Source organism: Sarcophilus harrisii, chromosome 3 (assembly GCF_902635505.1).
Source record: "Sarcophilus harrisii chromosome 3, mSarHar1.11, whole genome shotgun sequence".
Classification (NCBI taxonomy): domain Eukaryota; kingdom Metazoa; phylum Chordata; class Mammalia; order Dasyuromorphia; family Dasyuridae; genus Sarcophilus; species Sarcophilus harrisii.
This window is the reverse complement of record NC_045428.1, coordinates 75,225,641-75,244,045: the sequence shown is the minus strand read 5'-3', so window position 1 is coordinate 75,244,045 and position 18,405 is coordinate 75,225,641. Positions and strand designations below refer to the sequence as shown.

Below are 18,405 nucleotides of genomic sequence, written 5' to 3'. Positions count from 1 at the left end.
CATACATCATTCCTTTCATCTGATCACTATAGTGGGGCCTTATGAGAGTGAGAATGGAGTATGAATTGTCCAGCTGCACTAATGGAACTCTGAAGAATGAGCCCCCTAAGTCAGCAGCATGAGAGCACAACAGTGCCCTAACCTTTCGCCCTCGATATCCCCAATTGAAAGTGTTGAGATTCAAAAAGGACCATAAATAACTGTACCTTGTTTGAACATTAAGTGTATTAATCTAGCTGGTAGCCTTTATTTCAAAACAGAATTTAGAATCATCCTGGTAGCTTGAAATGATATTTTTTAAAGTGGACTGATAGTTTGACTAAAATTATTGAATATATTGTGTTTCTTCTCTAATCTCCTCTAGGAATGAGATGGAAAGACACTTCTTGGAGCTCCTGCAGTTTAATATTAATGTTCCTGCCAGTGTTTATGCCAAATACTACTTTGACCTTCGCTCCTTAGCAGATGACAACAACTTGAGTTTTCTGCTGGAGCCTCTCAGCAAAGAGCGAGCACAGAAACTTGAGGTAAAGAATATTAAAGAGTTGCTGAGCTGCAGTTTTTGTTACTGAAGAAAACTGATGATCTGTTGCTAATTATATTAAGAGATAATTAGAAAAACTAAAAGCTTTTATGTTAGTATAGTGAAGAGAGTTTCTCTTTTGTCTTCAGCATTTCCTGTGCTGCTTTTATGGAAAGGAATGTACAAAGGACAAAATTTACAGATGCTGACCTTGAGGATCATAGTTCAAATAAATGTATCAAAGCAAATAGATTTGAAATTTAATTTGCTTTTAATGATTTCTTTGTTCTGAAAATTTACCCACCCTATTACAAATATGCAGTCACAATTTCTTGAAATTATATTCTGTTATATCTAAGTATCTACAGAGCTTACTCTGGTGATTGCTTTTAATTCAGGTTTTAGAATTTTATTTAAGACATTAGTTGCAATCTGTTCCAATGGACGAAAAGCCCACATTGATATGTGATCTCAATCATTATTGATTTTAAACTAAACTGTCTCAGATGTATCAAGGAGGAAGTATTCAATTCGGCAATCATTAAGTACCTTTTGTGTGTGCATGCCTGTGCAGAGGATAAGAAGGTCACTGGACTTGGCATCTGAATGACCATCAGAGGTGAGCCCTTGGCTCTGCACCTGACTTAACTGGGGGAATTTGAACACATTACTTAGTTTTTCTCATCCTTTAATTTCCTTATCTCTAGTAGGAGAATATTAATAATATATCATGTCTACATTAAGAAGGGCCTATGTGAACCTCAGAGATAGGATAAGTCTAGGACAAACTGCTCTAACACTTTTCTCTCAAAAGTATAAGTTTATGGGTTCAATTGTGTACAATCGCTGTTGCTTGGTTTTGATTGGAGGAGAAGGACATTTTTGTGGTCATGGGCCATTTTGACATGTTCAGTGTGTTAATAAAAATTATAATGCATTAAAAACCAAGGATTTTCATAGGGAAAATTTAAATTGAATTTATACCATCCAAATCACATCAGGTTTTGTTGTTGTTGTTTTTAAACTAAACAGAGGACTGTGGTCTAAAACATTAGATAAAGAAATTCCTGCTTGCTTCAAACCATAATCTAAAGCTAGTTGGCAGAATGTACTGTAATATTCTAGGCCTCAGTGTTAGAGTTAAGCTCACTATACAATAAAATTATCCCCATGGAATGTGACACAGTTCTCCCTGAATTTGTAGTTTCCATGCTCCTTTAGTGTATTATAAACCAAACCACAACCAAACAATATTTAACGTTGACTTTTTCTAACAGAAGCTTCCTCAAACTCCAGGTCAGGATCAATTTATTAACAAAATGGACAGTTGGCATTTTATTGCGTTTAGCCATTTTTTAAAGATAGATTTTACTCTCTATCTAAATGGATTTCTTTAGTCTCTTCCTCTTAACTCCCCACTTCCACTGAAAAAGAATGGGGGGGGGGGAATCCTTTTAACATTCATAAGGCAATCAGAAGAAATTCCTTCAATGACTATTTCCAAAGAAAAATCTGTCTAAATCTTTACTCTGTTCTTAACCATTTGTATGGCTAACTTCAGTAACATTCCAAGTAATATGATTATAAAGTACCAGGCCTCTTTATATAAGCCCCATATGAAAATTCATCTGGTTAATTTTGAACTTTTATTAGTGACACATAAAAGCCAACTTATATTTGGAATAAGTTTGGTTTTTTTTTTTTTTTTGGTGTGTTTTTTTTTCTCCCTTAAGAGCTGGGAAGGTGTGGTGAACAGGAGTTAATAATATAGCATGCATTTCATTATCTTGGACCTTCATGAACACTCTCTTTGGGGGTCCTTCTTGGCATGGAACTTCATTGAAAGTAAAATCACCTTTTACATGCTTTGGGTATTTCCATAGAATCCAAGGTAGACTTCCTTTATTTTTAGCTTCCTCCAATTATTAGTACAGTAATGAATTTTTCCATCTAAAAGTGGACAAATGTATTCATTGAATTTACACAAATATACATGAATCTCTGATAAGGAGCAACTGATAAGCTAATGAATTTTTAAACTTTTTTGAAACGTGTTTTTAAAAGACTTTTTTAACGATATTTCTGACAGGTTTGAGTTCAAATTTTTTTATGGCTGTATTCCATTTCTTTTTCCTAACATTCTTTCCAGCTACAAAGGGTTTTGCTGTAGCATACAGGACAGAAGCCAAGAGTCCTACGTTGAGGTTCTGTTCTCTCAGAGACTAATGAAGGAGGCTTTGACTTTCTGGAGCCTTGATTCTCTCTGTTCCTTCTCTAGGCTATTTCCAGACTGTGCGAAGACAAATACAAAGACTTGTCCAAAGCTGCCATGAGACGATCTTTCAGTGCTGATAATTTAGTCGGTATTCGCCGTTCTAATGCCATCCTCTCCTGAAGGAGAAGTGAGGTGCGATGGGTCAGAAAGCCAGCGTCCACAGAGAGCGGGGGAACGCTCCCTGCCCGACAACCAGCACGTGGTGGTTTCAGCGAGAGGAAGGGCACTGACTCCAAGGGACTCGGGAACCTGAGGATCACACTCCATAGGAAAGATGGGACCTTGTCAAAGCAGCACATTCTCCTGTCCTTTTTAATGTATCCAGAGGTGCAAAAACAAACTTTATAATGAAACTTCCTGAATCCCACCCCACACACAGATGTTTGCTTACTGTGTAGGCCTATAGCTGTGAACTATGTAAGTTTTTTTTTTAATTAGTAGTTTTAAATTTTAACATTTAAACACTAACCATGTGACTCTAGTTAAAAAGTTCCCTCTACCTTCCAGCCACTCCAGAACCTTGCTGCATATGCCTTTCAGAGTCAATGCAGTATTAACCTTAGAACGTGGGACTCTTAATAAAACATCAAGCCTCTTAGGAGCAGATACTGTAGCATTGATCAGCACTGAACAGTTATTCTTCCTTACTTTGTTACCATTAATGCTGCTAATTACTATTAGCAATCAAATTAAGCTGCTGGGCAGAGTGTATGCTGGCTCTGGATCACCACGTCATCCTAGTAAATACAGTGTCCAGGGAGTCTTTAAGTATTGGGTTTGTGAGCAAAGGAATTAATACTGGGTCCATGCTGCTTGTGAATTATGGTGCTTCTCATTTTGTTCCTTTTGCTCCTAATCTGGAAAATATGCAGACTATAAATTTTTTTTCATGGATTTAAAGAAGTGGATTAAAACACTTAAATCTTCTAAACATGGTGATCCAGTGATTAGTGTAATACACTCTTTCTGAAGTTTTATTTTCCGAAGCGCCATCATGATATATTTACAGTGGAGTTTACAGTGCAAGATATGGTTTTATCTTTGGTTTCCTGAAATTTCTGCTTATAGATTTGGGGAGGGTTGGAGGGAAGAAAGGGGGAAATGGTAGGGAATTGGATTCACAATGAATCTGTAATGAATTAGAAGAAATTGGACTCAGTGATAGTGATAGATGATTATTCTGTTCCTAACATATCAGATTTATCCAAACTTTTTAAAACTTTATGTGTAACTTAGATGTAGTTACAATTTTTTTCCTTCTCCTTCTTGGTGTCAAAAGAGAAGAATTAATCACAAGGTCAAAACCAAACATTATTTTTAGTTTTCTGAAGGTGGGGAGAGGAAGATTCAAGAGATTGGTGTCCGTACCAACCCAAACTCAAAATAGATCTGAAACATTAGCGCATATTCATAATTTTTACCTATCTTCTCCCTTCTCCTTTATGTATAGATCCTAGGCATTTTGCCCAGTGAACAAAACATTTCTGGTCTAGGAATCCTGTGTACTCTTCTCCCAACATAGTAACGCTACATATTAAACCCACAGATCTGCGTGCTGCAGGTCCCATTGTTGTCAAAGGAAAAGAGCTATATAAATGATAAATAATGGTATTTTTAATATTTCAATCTACCAACTCCAGAAACATGGTTTTTGGAGTTTGGAGCTTGGAGCTTCAGGTATTGATTGCAGTTTTATTTTGAAAAGAATGCTACAACTTCAGGTGGTTTTTCTTTCTCATGTTTATATTAAAAGAAAAGCTAATAATAAACTCTATTTTAATTAAAATGTGGTTAGTGTGTTTTGTACTCTTTTTTGGACCTTATAACAAAACTTGACGGAGCAGTTTTAAATTCATTTCCTTTCATTCTTTGGACCTAACAGAGGGCTCTAAAAGCATTTTCAAACTTTGAATATGCTTCTTCACATTCATCTGACTCATTATATTTATATAATGTTCTTATATTTATTATAGTTAGTTCTTACAGTCGGACTTTTTTTTTAACTTCTACAAGTATTTTACTTCTGTCATTTTGCGAATGAAAATATTGTTTTTTATGTGAAATGTAAGAGATAAAGATGAAAAGATTTGAAGATAGTTTGGTATACCTTTTTTTTTTTAAAACAAGTTGAAAGAGTGGATTGAGATCCTTTCTTTAGCATTTGAATGGAACCTGGAGGCTGTTTAGTCTCATTCCCTTATTTTGAAGATGCATTTAATGAGGCTCAAAAGTCCAATGCTTTGCCAGATGAAGGTGCTTCAAAGTCCAGCCACCTTCCACCCTCAGCTACTGTTCTTTGACCAAGAGCTGGATCCCAAAACCATGAGAATGTATTACAGGGTCAGGAATAAAGAGCCAGCATTTTAAAGATCAGATCCTGTATACTGCATGGTCCTGCTAATTCCAAAGCATCCTGATAGGCTTGTGGCATGGCCTGTAGGATTGCCAGTCTTGCACGTCAGAAGACCCAAGTTCAAATCTTGCTTCTTACACTTAGTTGTATGATCATCAACATGTCATCACATTTCTGGGATCTACAGTTTCATCTGTAAAATTGTGATAATTTAAAGTGTCTGTTTCATCAGCTTTTTGAGAGGTTCAAGTGAAACCTTGGAAAGTGCTTTGCAAACTATATAGTATTAGATAAATGCACTTGTTATTAAAATAGCTTTAACCTGTGCAGAGAAAATGAATGAGCTCAATGAATTATCTAATGTCACTGTTAAAAGCAAAGAATTGTTTTTGAAGCAATTAGCTTTTAAGGTATAGAATTTGCTCATGAATCAGAAGTTTAAAATAGGCCTAAAAATAAGGAATTATAGAAAGTAGACCGTTGGACTTTTAGCAGAAATTGGGAAAAGCCATCAAGAAATTTCCTTTGCCCCTACCCTAAAGAAATTGGTGTTTCTGTGTCTGTCTTCAAAATCCTATTTTAAACTATTCTTTTGATGTGGAAAATTGACCTAATAGCATTAGATTTATTTTACATGTTTTTTTTTTGTTTGTTTGTTTGTTTTCATACCAAGGGGGGATAAAAGGGTTATGTACCCAGGAAGCGACAAACAAGAAGTTGAATTTCTTTTTAAAGATGCCCTTAAGAGATTTTTAGAGCTGTTGAGTTTAAGAAATCATCCCTAAATTATGATGATATGCTTTCTTGCTTGGCTTAGGGTGGCTGAGGACAAGTCTGAATCAACAACTGATGTAGCTGGACTGCTTATGATTGGTAAATGGCAAATCTTGATAAATTTTTACTCATCTATTACAATAAAGAAAAAAATCATTAATTTGTGACATCTATACAGTTAAAAAAAAATACAAAATCAAATAAGGTGATTGATACTTCAGTACTCAATCATCCTATATGATGCTGTGTTTTTCATATGGAATTATGAATTAGTATGACAGTTTTAGGTTTTATTTTTCCAATGACTGGGAGAAGAGTGGAGATAAATAATTACATCTAGTCCAAATATACATTAAGCTCAAAGAAAAAGAAATGGCCAAGTTCAGGTAGGCATTAGTATGAGTAGCACTCAAATTAAAAGCACAATGACATTTCTCTTTTGCTTTATTTCTCAACAGGAACAGAACCATTTACTGAAATGGATTTGGGTAGGTGGGCTCTAGCATATGACTACAGCTCTACAAATCAGCCAGGTATCATGGAACCTAGAGAAGATGTAATAATATTGACAGACTTCCCAAGGTCCTATATCTGGGAAAGGTATGATGAAGTAAAAAAAAAAAATCTCTGGAATATTTTTCTGTAAAATGTGCCTATAATCTCCCAGAGTATAATTTGGGGTTGTATCTATCTGTTAACCCCACACATGCTTTCCTGCGAAAATGTATCTGAGACTCAATTAATCTGACATCAGAAGATGATGAGTGACTGAAATAAGGAGGTTTGTTTCTTAAGTGTTGAAGCAATGGATAATTCCAAGCCCTTATCAAGTCATCAGCATGGCCCTACTATTAAATTAGACTGTTATTTAACATTTCTGCTTGTTACTACGTTGTCCTCATATTTCTGGACAGCCTGAGTCCTGTCAGAACAATTCAAACCTAGGATGGTAGTTAACTTTAAATAAAAAAAAAGATGGGGGACAGGCATTCCCATTTAAACCCAAGTGTTAATGTTATCATGAATGTATAAATCGTCATAGCTGGATAAGGTAACAACAGGTGTCTCATATTCTCACTTTTTAGGAAAAAAACTCAGGTAATGTATCCAGCCTTTATTCCTACTAAAAGTTCTCACCCAGCCCTTCTTCCTAATGACATTAAGACAAAAAGTTTATATGTATTCTCTAAACCCCAAAGCTGGGATTTTGCGATTTTTGAATACACAGCTACCTGGAAAAAACACTAGTTACCTGCTGGGGAATTGCCTAAAATTCAGTGTAAGTTTCTGGGCAGAATCTTTAGCTGAAATCCAACATCTGTCACAAAGTAGGGATTAAATTACCCAGAGGCTAAATATTCTGCCCACCACTTGCTGACACTATCCAGCCTGGTTTTTTATGTGAATGAAATTTAGAAGGTCCAGAAGTCCTTCAGCCCAGACTTAGATCACAGTCACAATCTGTTTAGTTTCTAAGGCAATTTTAAATGAAAACTATTTAAAGTGGGTTTGGCAGGAGATAGAACACGGACTTCAGGATTGGCATAAATGTCAATCCAATCCTGGATATCAGCAAGGCTATCTGGAAAACTAGAGGTGTACAGAAATTTTAAGATAAGACTACACAGATAAACTAAAGAGTATTGCTAAGAAAATTTTACAAACCATAAAATGGAGTGATTGATTACTTTTATTATTATTAAAATATCACTATTTTTGAGTGTTCAATTAAGTGTTTCATTAGTGTCCAGGGAAACTCTTAAGATGGTAAATTATAGGGCAAAAAATTTGAGTTAAAAATCATTAGGAAACTATAAATTAGTACTACACAATTTAGTAATGTACACATTACTGAGTTTATTTTTAAATAAATCTGAACTCTTGACTGATAATTATGTTTTCATTTGTTAATCAGCAACTGCCACCCACCCTAATTTCACCAACTTCTCACACAGCCCCTATAGCTTCCTAGAACTCAGGCTTTTTGGTTCTTACCACAAATTCTGTTGTTATCCTCCATCTTCCCTGCCATTCAGTTCCTCCCAATGTATATTAGGGTATATAATCTCTTTACCTGACTTCTTTGTCCTTATAGCCTTCCATAGCCTCTGGGTTGATACATTGCTGTTAGCCCCATTTTTCCAAATTTCCTTCTACTGAATCCCAAAGGAATGTGGATAAAAGGTTCAATCCACATGGAACTGGTTGTTTGTGCTGCGCAGTGTAACTGAACCCTTGCCCTACTGTGTAACAGGTAACTGTTCAGTGTCTACTCCCACCTATTCTCTCCCTGTACCATCACTCTCAGCAATTGGTCTCTGCAGAAAAGATGGGAGGCCATTCAAGGGGAATTTCTCACATCTCTAATGTGAGGGGTGTGGGGGGGGACTAGTTTTACAATTACAAGTTGAGTCATCTTTACTACTATAACTTTGGACAAGTCACCTCACCTCTTAAAACTATATTTTCTCATATCCAAATTGAAGAGAGTGAACTACATGACCTCTAAGTTATCTTCCAATTCAAGAAATGATTTCTCTACTGTATCTTCATCCCTAACTTAACACATCTGTTGTTTATTCCTGCTCCCTTACCCTTTTCTCTTTTCAAAGATCTGTTTTTCGACTAAAGCTAACTTCTCCTAACTATTGAATGAATTTTCCCCCCTCCTCACTCCTGAAGAAGCTTATTCCTATGTCTATCCTTTCCTTCTTTTCCACCTTGGTTCCCCCAATCTTGATAAAAGCTCAATTTTGCTGCTGAACTCTCTAGTAATTACCTTGTTACTTTAGCTGACATACTTCAACCACTGTGGCTTTAATCCTTGAGTTTGTACTTCCTCACCCCATTCTTTTTGGCAAGCTGACTCCCATTTTCCACTCTTCTGCTTGAAATTTTTGGAAGTCTGAAGTGGTGTTCCTGCAACTTGAGAAAGCCACTTTCATTCTCTGTAGAAATTGTCACTGAACCGTCCTTTTCCTTTCCACTGCACTTTCTTGATTTTCTTCCAATATGACTTTACTGTCTCTTCTTCCTGAACTCACACATTGACTCCTCACCCCTTAACTGTGAGCATTTCAAACTTATACTCCCCCTAATGTTAGCTATTACCTCTGCTTATGATTTTCAAATCTTATCTCTAGTCATATAGAATGATTTAATTTCAAAATTAGAAAGAACCTTAAACCTTTCCTTTCTTCATTCCTGCCCAGTCTAGTAAATATCTTATGATTATTAAATTTATCATTATTTTAAATTTTATTTAATAAATTTATTATTATTAAATTATTAAAAAGTGATGTTCTAAAAACTAACCCATCTCTAAACACCTCCCTAATTACCTGACAAAGGAATAGCCTAATCCCTCCAAAAACCTGGTTCAAAATGGACCTTTAGTTCATAATTACCTGACAAAGGAATAGCCTAATCCCTCCAGAAACTTGGTTCAAAATGGAACTTTAGTTCATCTTTCCTTCAGTAAACGATGAGGATTTTGAAATGCTTCTCATCTGTAGCCTTTCTTTTTCACTCTTCACTGTCACAGAAATTTGTCTGTCTGATTCTAGGTTTTCCTTTTGAACTCAACCTGCACGTATAGGTTAATATCACTCCTCAGAAATCATTAACAGCTGCTCACTCATGCAGGGCTAGCTAACACTATCTATCCTCCATCTTGGTAGCCCTCTCTACTTCTGATATTCCTGTGACCTCAATTAGGCAAGCTGCTAACTCTTATGCCATACCAGAGGTTGGACTAGATGATGGACCTCTAGCTCTAAATTTTAGGAAACCATGAGCAAATGTGCACCTATTCCCACATCTTTGCATGTGCATTTCTTCTTGTCTTTTCCCACTCTTCTCCGCTTGTCCAAATCTTACCCCTCCTTTAGGGTTCAGCCCTTTATCCATCTCCTTCCTCAGCCTTTCCACGCCTGCTGTAACCTACATCAGTTGTCCTCTTTTGGGGACTATTTAACTTAAGTTGGTGTCCTGCCTTCCCAGTTATATACCTTATGCCCCATCATGACTCTTAGATTCAGTGTTGGCTATTCCATTAACAAGACACTCCATTGCTTGGCTTTTGACAGTTTTCTCTGGCTGTCTTACATGCCTGGAATGCATTCACTCTCCTCATCTCTACTCACTGGCTTCCTTGGATTCCTTCAAATCCCAACTAAAATCTGACTTGAAGGAAATCTTTCCTAACCTATTATCTGCCTTCTGCTAATATTTCCTGTTTATCCTGTATAGAGCTTGTTTGTACTTAATTGTTTACATCTTGTCTCCCCCATTGGTTTCAAGCTCCTTGAGAGTAAAGCTTATTTTTTGCCTCTTTTTTGTATCCCTAGTGCTTAACACAATGTCTGGCATGTAGCAGGGGTCTAATAAATCTTGATGGACTTGACTACATTTCCACATAAGTTCTTTTGATATTCATACATATCCTACTTATTCTGCCTCACAAACTAGATTCTAACCTCTCTGTCTGAGAACATTGTTTTATACTTAGATTGTGCCCCAAATTTTATGAATCTATAAACTTGCAACTACTGCCATTTTTTTGCATATGCATTAGTAAATCTTAGTATAGCTTTAAGCTTTAATAGCTTGAGAAATGCTGATGTATATTTGAATGAAGCATCTATCTTCTCTCCAACACATCCAGTACTACAAAGAATCATAGATGGCTTTTGGTGTTTTTTTGGTGAGGCACCTGAGAAGTGACTTGCCCAAGATTACATAGTAAGTGTCAAGTATCTGAGACTGAATATGAACTCGGGATTGATGCTCTATTCACTGCATCACCAGCCTGTCCCTTTATGAGGTTTTTTTTAAAAACCCCACCACAATAACTCAGCCAGTGGAAAGTAATCTGAGCTATTGACTTAGCTATGCCACTTAGCAAAAAGGTATCATCTTTATTTTTCTTTAGCGTAGTTCTTTGCATGAATTTGGATTCTGGATCTATGTGTTGGACTAGCCTTTAGATTCTAGCTCTATGTGTTCTCTCTCCCTCTTTACTTTTTTATTCCAGTTCACTGTTAGCCTGAAGAATACAGCTGAAATAAAGTTGAAGCCTTGTTTGTCATGAATAGTGTGAAGATTTTTTTTTTTTAATATTAAGGATTCTAAAGATCACTGGGGTTTTGAGCCTTCATTGAGGCATAGTTAATTTTCATGTCAAAAAACTTCAGCATGAACAAATTTTAAAATATTTCTTAGGGACAATCTAGTTCTAGATTGACAAGTAAGATAGGAAAAGAATTTGAGAAATCGGGTCAGTTTTGAGGAATAATGTCCCCCTGATTTTCCTAGAAAGCCCTATCTCCCAAGGAGAGGAGAAATCTCATTTTCAAAGCATCTAAATTTTTTCCCCATTTCTTTAATGGTTTTTATTTGGATCTACATTAATCAGGAACAAAGAAAAAAATAAACATTTCTTTGTTTTCTCATAAATAACTAATCTCCATAATTTTATAAAATCTCAGATGATTTTACCTTTTCACAAATATACATACAAAAAAAATTTAATAACAAAGTCAGCAATTTTAAGTATCTGGAGACTAAACAATATAAAACTGTTTTGTCTATTGAATACAGTTCACAAAATAACCACTCCTTAAGTAATGGATTGAGAATTATAATCATGTTAACTTTTGGATCCAAGTTGATAGTCTGCAATGTAGAACTGCTGCCAGAGATGAGTGGTTCTCCTATTCAGTACAATATGATTTGTCAGGATAAGAGTTACTGTATTGAATGAAAGAGGCACTATACAAATTATGTAACTATTAGAGAAATTACTTAATGCCCTGGACTCAACGAACTACTGACTCAGCATTTGCCTCATTTGGCTCAGTAATTAATTCACCTGCACCAAACCCGTATCAAAGGTCACTAAATCTCTCATATATATATGATATATATTTATATTATGTATATATGTATATATAGACATATATATAGATATATACAACACCACACAACTACAAAACAAAATTAATTTATATAGTTTGTAACATCTGTCTCAAAAGAACGGTCCATACACTCTTGGTTAAAATGGATCCAAACTGGTAGAGCTTCCCATCTTCTTTTCTCATCCTCTTAAGTCCTTGATAGCCATTTTACCCCATAACCCAGATAACCGTTTCCTTCGAACTTTTGTTAAACTTGTCTTTCAACTGCCTTCTTTTGGAGTAGGCCAGTTGCTATATCCCAGGCTGTCTGAAAATTAAAAAGGGCAAGCAGATCAGGTAACTGTCCAGGATATCCCCTCTTCCCAACCAGATGTGTGAGGTGTGTATTATTTACAGTCCTGATTACAACAAATATTCATTGTTTCAAGAAATGGATTTTCAATCTCTTCTGTCTCATTCCTCTTTTAGAAAACAAAAGTAAAGTCCTTTTAAGCTTTAGGTAGCAGTTAAACATACAAATAGATTTCTTAGCTTTCTCTTTCTGTGCATGAGAATGCTGTTATTAAGGTCCTATGTGTGAATGAACCAGGAGGTTTTCCTCCTAGCAGCCAGTGATACACAGTGCAGCCCTGGCTCAGTGTATTGTAATGAACGTCCACTTTGTAAACTGTTTTGCACCCTAAAAACACAGAAACAAAACACAGAGAACACAGTTGGGAGACTAGTTCACAGATTCCATAGAAAGGGGAAAAGCTTTGAATAGATGACAAACCAAGAAGGCACCTCTTAGTAATTTAGATCATTTCAAACTGTGATAAAAGTATAAAGAATTTAAATTCAACAGGGTTCCTAAAAACTTGTCATCTTAATTCAATACCTGGGTCATAAACATGACAATTCTGCCTCTCTGAGTAGCTTGCTTAGCCATTAGATCTCTAATTTATAATGCTTCAATCTGAACTAAGGAAAGGCTGCTAGGCATAGCTGCAATAAACTGAAAACACCCTTGTCTCTTGTGGTAAAGGAGCTGACCAGCTCAGCAGAGTTGCCATGGGTTGGGGGATGGCTGGCTGGTATCCCAAGGAATGGATTTGAAAGGTCAAAACTTGTCAAGTATACCCACAAGGAAAAGAGAATAGCACAAGACTCGGGAAGTTTTGTCTCTTTCTCATTTAAAAGACAAAAATAGCTTGTTTTAAGGCAATTAACAAAAAATAAGTATGAGTAGTTTTAAGGATAGGAGAATTCATCTATAACAGCAGCAATACTCTTACCTGTGTCCATGAAAAGTGCAAAAATGAGGAATTAAATCCTGTATGTACTGTTTGGCTTCAGAGACATTTTGCCCTCATCATAGTGATAGCCTGTTTTCATTTACTAGGAACAAAACAAAAACCTTGAGAAAATCTACCTTAGATTGGCATTTTTGCAAACTCCAGATTTTTTTCACTTTCTTCACCTCATTTCCACAATCTCCATTCCTACACAGAATATATACAATCACACAAATCCAAACCAAATTGGAGACAAGTTGAACTAAAGGCTAATGGATATAATGCGGAAATGAAATTGACTAGTAGCAGGGAGGAAATTCCAACAGAGTGATCAATAAAATGCTCTTCCTTCATAGAAGTATAAAAGGGATTTTTGGCTCTAAGAGGAAATATTCTCCAGAAGAATCCAAAATGAAACATTAAAAAAAAAAAAAGGAAAGAGAAAGGTACAGAGCAATATCATTTCCAAATTCCTCCTCTCCCAAGGAAAAAAAAACCCAAAACTTTTGTGGCTACAGTAAAGATTTTCCATTCTGAGGTCTAGTCTTCACTACTGAAAACTAGACTTTGAAGCCCTTCATTTCTAATTGTCTCTCTTCCCCGGGTAAGAAATAACCTATGTATTCTTGGAAGCTAATTGCAGTTATAATCACAAGAAAATTGTGTTTGGTGCTTCAAAAAAAAAAAAAAAAAAAGTTTTCTCACAACTGAAATTCATGCATTCTGAGGACAGACTCATAAGGGGGCTTAGAAATCACATTGTTATCAAGGATATTTTTGGAGTTCTTTTATCTACCAAACTCAAGTTTTACCCAGACAAACCCATCCACATTTGTTCCCATTAGGGACTGTGCCTTTTTCAGGTTTTGGGACTGAGGAGGAAAAGCCTGCTTTGACATACATTTCCTCACTTTACCAATGTGTGTGTATGTATGTATATGTGTGTGTGTGTGTGTGTATATATATATATATAGAAATGAAGGGCTTCAAAGTCTAGTTTTCAGTAATGTTAGTGCAAATAATAACTGAAAGGTCCAGGCCTCCCATGTGAAGAATTTGCTTTCTAGGCAAGTAGAGTAAATTTCATTGCTTTGGGTATTCAGTTTGCTCAAGTTCAGTTCTCACTAAGTTTTGTTTTAAAAGGAAATCATGAATAGTAAGCCTCCCTACCCCCCTAATCACCTCAGTGGCTTTTGATCAGTGGTAATTAGATTGGGAAAACAAACATGGACTTTTGAAACTGCCAAGAAACAAAACTGCAAAGTTTGTCCTTTCCTTACCAGACAAAACCTTTTAGATGAATATTGGGAGAAGCTTGCTGAAGCAGTGGCTGCCCAACAAGCTATACTGCAAAAGAAAAGTGGAGTCTATGGAAGACGGCTTGAAAAATTAGCTAGTTGGTTATCAGAGGCAGTTTGGAAGCCAATCGGCTTTAAACTTGTCCGGAAGTCTTGGACTTTGCTAGCTATTTCTATTTTACTTCCACATTCCTGGAATAGATGTGGTTTCTAAATTTCTTAAGACCTGGGAAGACAGGACTGCCTACCCCAGGGGACTAAACTGTCACTGTCCCCGAGGGAAACCCAAGGGGGGCGGGGGAGATGAGTACGATGCTGGACCTGAAAGAGATGCTAAATTGCAGTGCTCACTGAAGGACAGAACAGACGTACCTAGGCCCCTCTGAATGACCCAGAGCCAAAAGGGCAATCTACCCTGTCAACAGAGGAAAAACAAAAAAGCCCAAACTTGGTAAACCAGGAGGGTCAAGGTTAAGACTCCATTGGCCAAGTCCCTCCCCCCCCCCAAAAAAAAATTAGTATTCTGGTAATGCACTAGGTTTAGAAGGAAAACATGAATATATATATAAAAAAAAAGATTTTCCCCACCCCTTGCTCCCCAAAAGATAAAGATGCAGTTTCTATGTGGCAACCACCAAACTAAGTACTTCCAGAAGTAGATGACTTAACTTTTCCTGGCATTAAGCAAATTTCCCTTTTAAAATAAGAACAGCACTTGAGTTTAAGTTTCTCCCACTCACAACCAACAGTTAACAAGTTTCACAAGGCTTGAAAATTACAGTTCTGCCAATTCCTCTGTCTCCAGAAGTTTGCGCCAGATGGTTTATGGGAACTACCTTTAACGTTAAGGTTACATATTGTCTTGAGAATCAAAATTTCTAGTCCTAGAGAATGAGATGCAGCAAAATGCTCAAGAAACAAAAGTTGCCATCCCCTGCCCACAGCCGTGTCACTTTGGAAGACCCTGAACACAAGTTTCAAAGCACTTGGATCTGATTTCGCACTTCCCCACTTCAAGGAACATCCAACCACACAAGAACGTGAGATAGCATCAAGAGACACAAGAATACTTTATACTGGTGTGGCTTGGAGATAGACCTATTTCCCCACCCCCTCCCCCTTCCATACACACACACTCCACAGATGTCCAAACTTGAGCCGTTCACATTAAAAAAGCAAAACATCTTTTTCAGGGCATACCAGGCTAGAAACAGATTCATTAAAAATAGATACAGTTTTGAACTTCATTATAATGCCCCAAATCAGAATTTTTAAAGCCAGCCCTCCCTCTTCCCCAAAGCCAAGGTAGGGTCCATTGCCAAAAAGCAACTTGTACCCACACAGATTGAAAACGAGAAAATTTTTTAAAAATTATATTTAAAAACAAGGTCCCTGCAGAAGTCCTGGGACTATCGTGTTCCACCTCAAAATCGTCTCTTCTCCCTCCTCCCAAATTCCGAAGGGAAGCAGCAGCAGCAGCAGCACCATGAAGTCAAAACAAGTGACCTGTTAGAAAGCTACCCAAAGCAGTTGTGGGAAACAACTCGCCCATCTCCCGCAGTTCGGCGCCTCCCACACGCACGCAGCCGGCAGGACGCTGCTACACGTGAGACAGGGACACCTGCTTGTGGTAGGCGGCGGCGGCGGCGCCCGGGCAGGGAGCCCCGGTCCTGCAGCCGGTTAGGGCCGCGCTGGCCTCCGCGTAGTCCCGGGCGGCCGTGGCCCCGCCCGACTTGTGGCCCCGCCGCGGGCGGCAGCAGCAGCGGCTGGTGAAGCGCCTCCAGGACTCCACCGTTTTCCCCGACCAAATCCAGACCCCCGAGGTGATGCCCACGAGTAGGCACATTAAGTACTTGAGCATGAGCACCCAGTACTCGGGCTTGGCCCGGGGCTGCCCCGGCTCCCCCGCGGGGCACTGGCAGGTGAGCGCCCGCTCCCAGCTTTCCCGGGAGTGCTGCTCGTACAGGTAGCAGGCCACCACGATGCTGGCCGGCACGGTGTAGAGTACGGAAAAGAGGCCGATGCGGATCATCAGCTTCTCCAGCTTGTCCGTCTTAGTGCCTCCCTGCTTGATGACGCTGCGGATGCGGAAGAGAGACACGAACCCCGCCAGCAGGAACAGCGTGCCCGTGAGCAAGTACACCACGAGCGGGGCCAGCACGAAGCCCCGCAGGTAGTCCAGGTTCTGGTTGCCCACGTAGCAGATGCCGGCCACGGGGTCGCCGTCCACCGCGCTCAGGGCCAGCACGGCGATGGACTTGACGCTGGGGATGAGCCAGGCGGCCAGGTGGAAGTACTGCGAGTAGCTCGCGATGGCCTCGTTGCCCCACTTCATGCCGGCCGCCAGGAACCAGGTGAAGGAGAGAATGACCCACCAGATGGAGCTGGCCATGCCGAAGAAGTAGACGAGCAGGAAGACCACCGTGCAGAGCGCCGGCCCCGTGGTCTCGTAGTGGATGTGGCTGTGTTCGCGGTTGCAGGCCACGCTGGCGTGGCCCATGGCCAGGCGCACGAGGAAGCCCAGCGACACGAAGAGGTAGCAGGCAGACAGGAAGATGATCGGGCGCTCGGGGTAGCGGAAGCGCTCCATGTCTATGAGGAAAGTGGCCACGGTGGTAGACGTGGACACGAAACAGAGCACGGACCATAGGCTGATCCAGAAAGTGGCGAAGGTGCGCTCGTCCGGGCTGAAGGTGGGCTGGTAGCAGGGCACCGCGCAGTTCAACACCCGGCCCGTGCGCACCTTGTTGAAGAGCGGGTGCGTCTCCTTCACGATGGGCACGAAAGGATCCCGGCACTTGCAGGCGCCGCACTCCCCGCCGGAGTTCGCCGAGCTGCGCGGGGCCGGAGGCGTGGGTTTGCCCGGGAAGGGCCGCGGCGGGGCCGTGGTGGCTTCGCTGCGGTTATAGTCCATGCACAGGGTCTCGGCGTCCCCCAGCACCGGGAGGCGGTCGCAGTTCATGCGCTCGGGCCAGGCGAAGCCGTACTGGCGCATGAGCGGGGAGCAGCCCGCCTTGGCCCGCTCGCACACCGAGCGGCAGGGAGGCAGGGGCTTGGGGTAGTCCGGCAGACAGATGGGCGTGTACATAGAGCACAGGAAGAAGCGCAGGTCCTGCGAGCAGTGGATTTCCACCAGGGGCCAGAACTGGTGCACTTCCAGCCCAGCCTCGTCCTGGGTGTCGTGGTTGAACTGGTTGGGCATGTGCGTCAGGTTGTAGCCGATGCTCCTGCACATGGGCACCGTGATTTCCTGGCACACTAGAGCCTTGGAGGAGGCTTCTCCCCTCCCCGCCAGCTGCGCCAGGAGCAGCAGCAGCAGCGACAGCAGCGGCGGCGGCGGCGGCCCGGGCAGCCCGGGCAACGAGTCCAGCTCAGGGCGAGCCATCTCTGCCCCGCTCCCGAATCACTCCAGCTCCGTCCCCTTTCTCCTTCACCCTCCTAGGAACCGAGATTGGCAGCTGGAACGGGAACGCTTTTCTCTGTCCCGGGGAAAGCCGGTTTCTTCAGTCTTCAACCTGTTAGTTTCTTTCCCTTTTATGAAATCCCTCCAAAGACAGGCTGCCACGAAGCGGCTCCGGCGCCGCTGGCTGGGCTTCAGCTCCTAGCCGGCGCCGCTCCGGGGATGGGAGTGTGGATCCAATTCCGGGAGCCGTGATCTTAAAACAAAAATATCACACACACACACACACACACACACACACACACACACACACACACGAAACGCACTCTCGTTATTACAGCAAGGAAAGCTATTAACTAGTTCAACTGTCCCTCAAATCCGGGAGTCAAACCCCTTACTCTCCCCCGCCTGAACCCTCCGGGTTCGGGGCCAGACTAATGTAAGGCCCCCAACCTCACAACCTGGCTTCCTCCGTCCCCCAGCCCCTGAGAAGAGGCTCAGCGAGAACCGGACCCGAAGCCTGAGCTGGGGGCGGGGATAGGAAGCAGACTGGGAGTCCGGGAGTCGGGACTCACCTCCTCCTCGGACTG

The 18,405-nt window shown here is 40.4% G+C and overlaps 2 protein-coding genes across 2 annotated transcripts in view; one reads left to right on the top strand and one right to left on the bottom strand.

Annotated features, from left to right (window-relative positions):
- The window catches only part of CCNYL1 (cyclin Y like 1), a 57,511-nt gene extending 54,100 nt beyond the window's left edge, over positions 1–3,411 (top strand). The window contains exons 9-10 of the mRNA XM_031958194.1: positions 365–527; positions 2,802–3,411. Of these exons, the coding sequence (XP_031814054.1) occupies positions 365–527; positions 2,802–2,918 (280 nt within the window). The 3' untranslated portion in view covers positions 2,919–3,411. The remainder of the gene's footprint in view (positions 1–364; positions 528–2,801) is intronic.
- Positions 3,412–14,127: 10,716 nt separating this feature from the next.
- Positions 14,128–18,405, bottom strand: part of FZD5 (frizzled class receptor 5) — a 4,841-nt gene continuing 563 nt past the window's right edge. The window contains exons 1-2 of the mRNA XM_003765987.4: positions 18,391–18,405; positions 14,128–18,071 (exon numbers count right to left, since the gene is read on the bottom strand). The exon at positions 18,391–18,405 is cut by the window's right edge and continues 563 nt beyond it. Of these exons, the coding sequence (XP_003766035.2) occupies positions 16,016–17,800 (1,785 nt within the window). The 5' untranslated portion in view covers positions 17,801–18,071; positions 18,391–18,405 and the 3' untranslated portion in view covers positions 14,128–16,015. The remainder of the gene's footprint in view (positions 18,072–18,390) is intronic.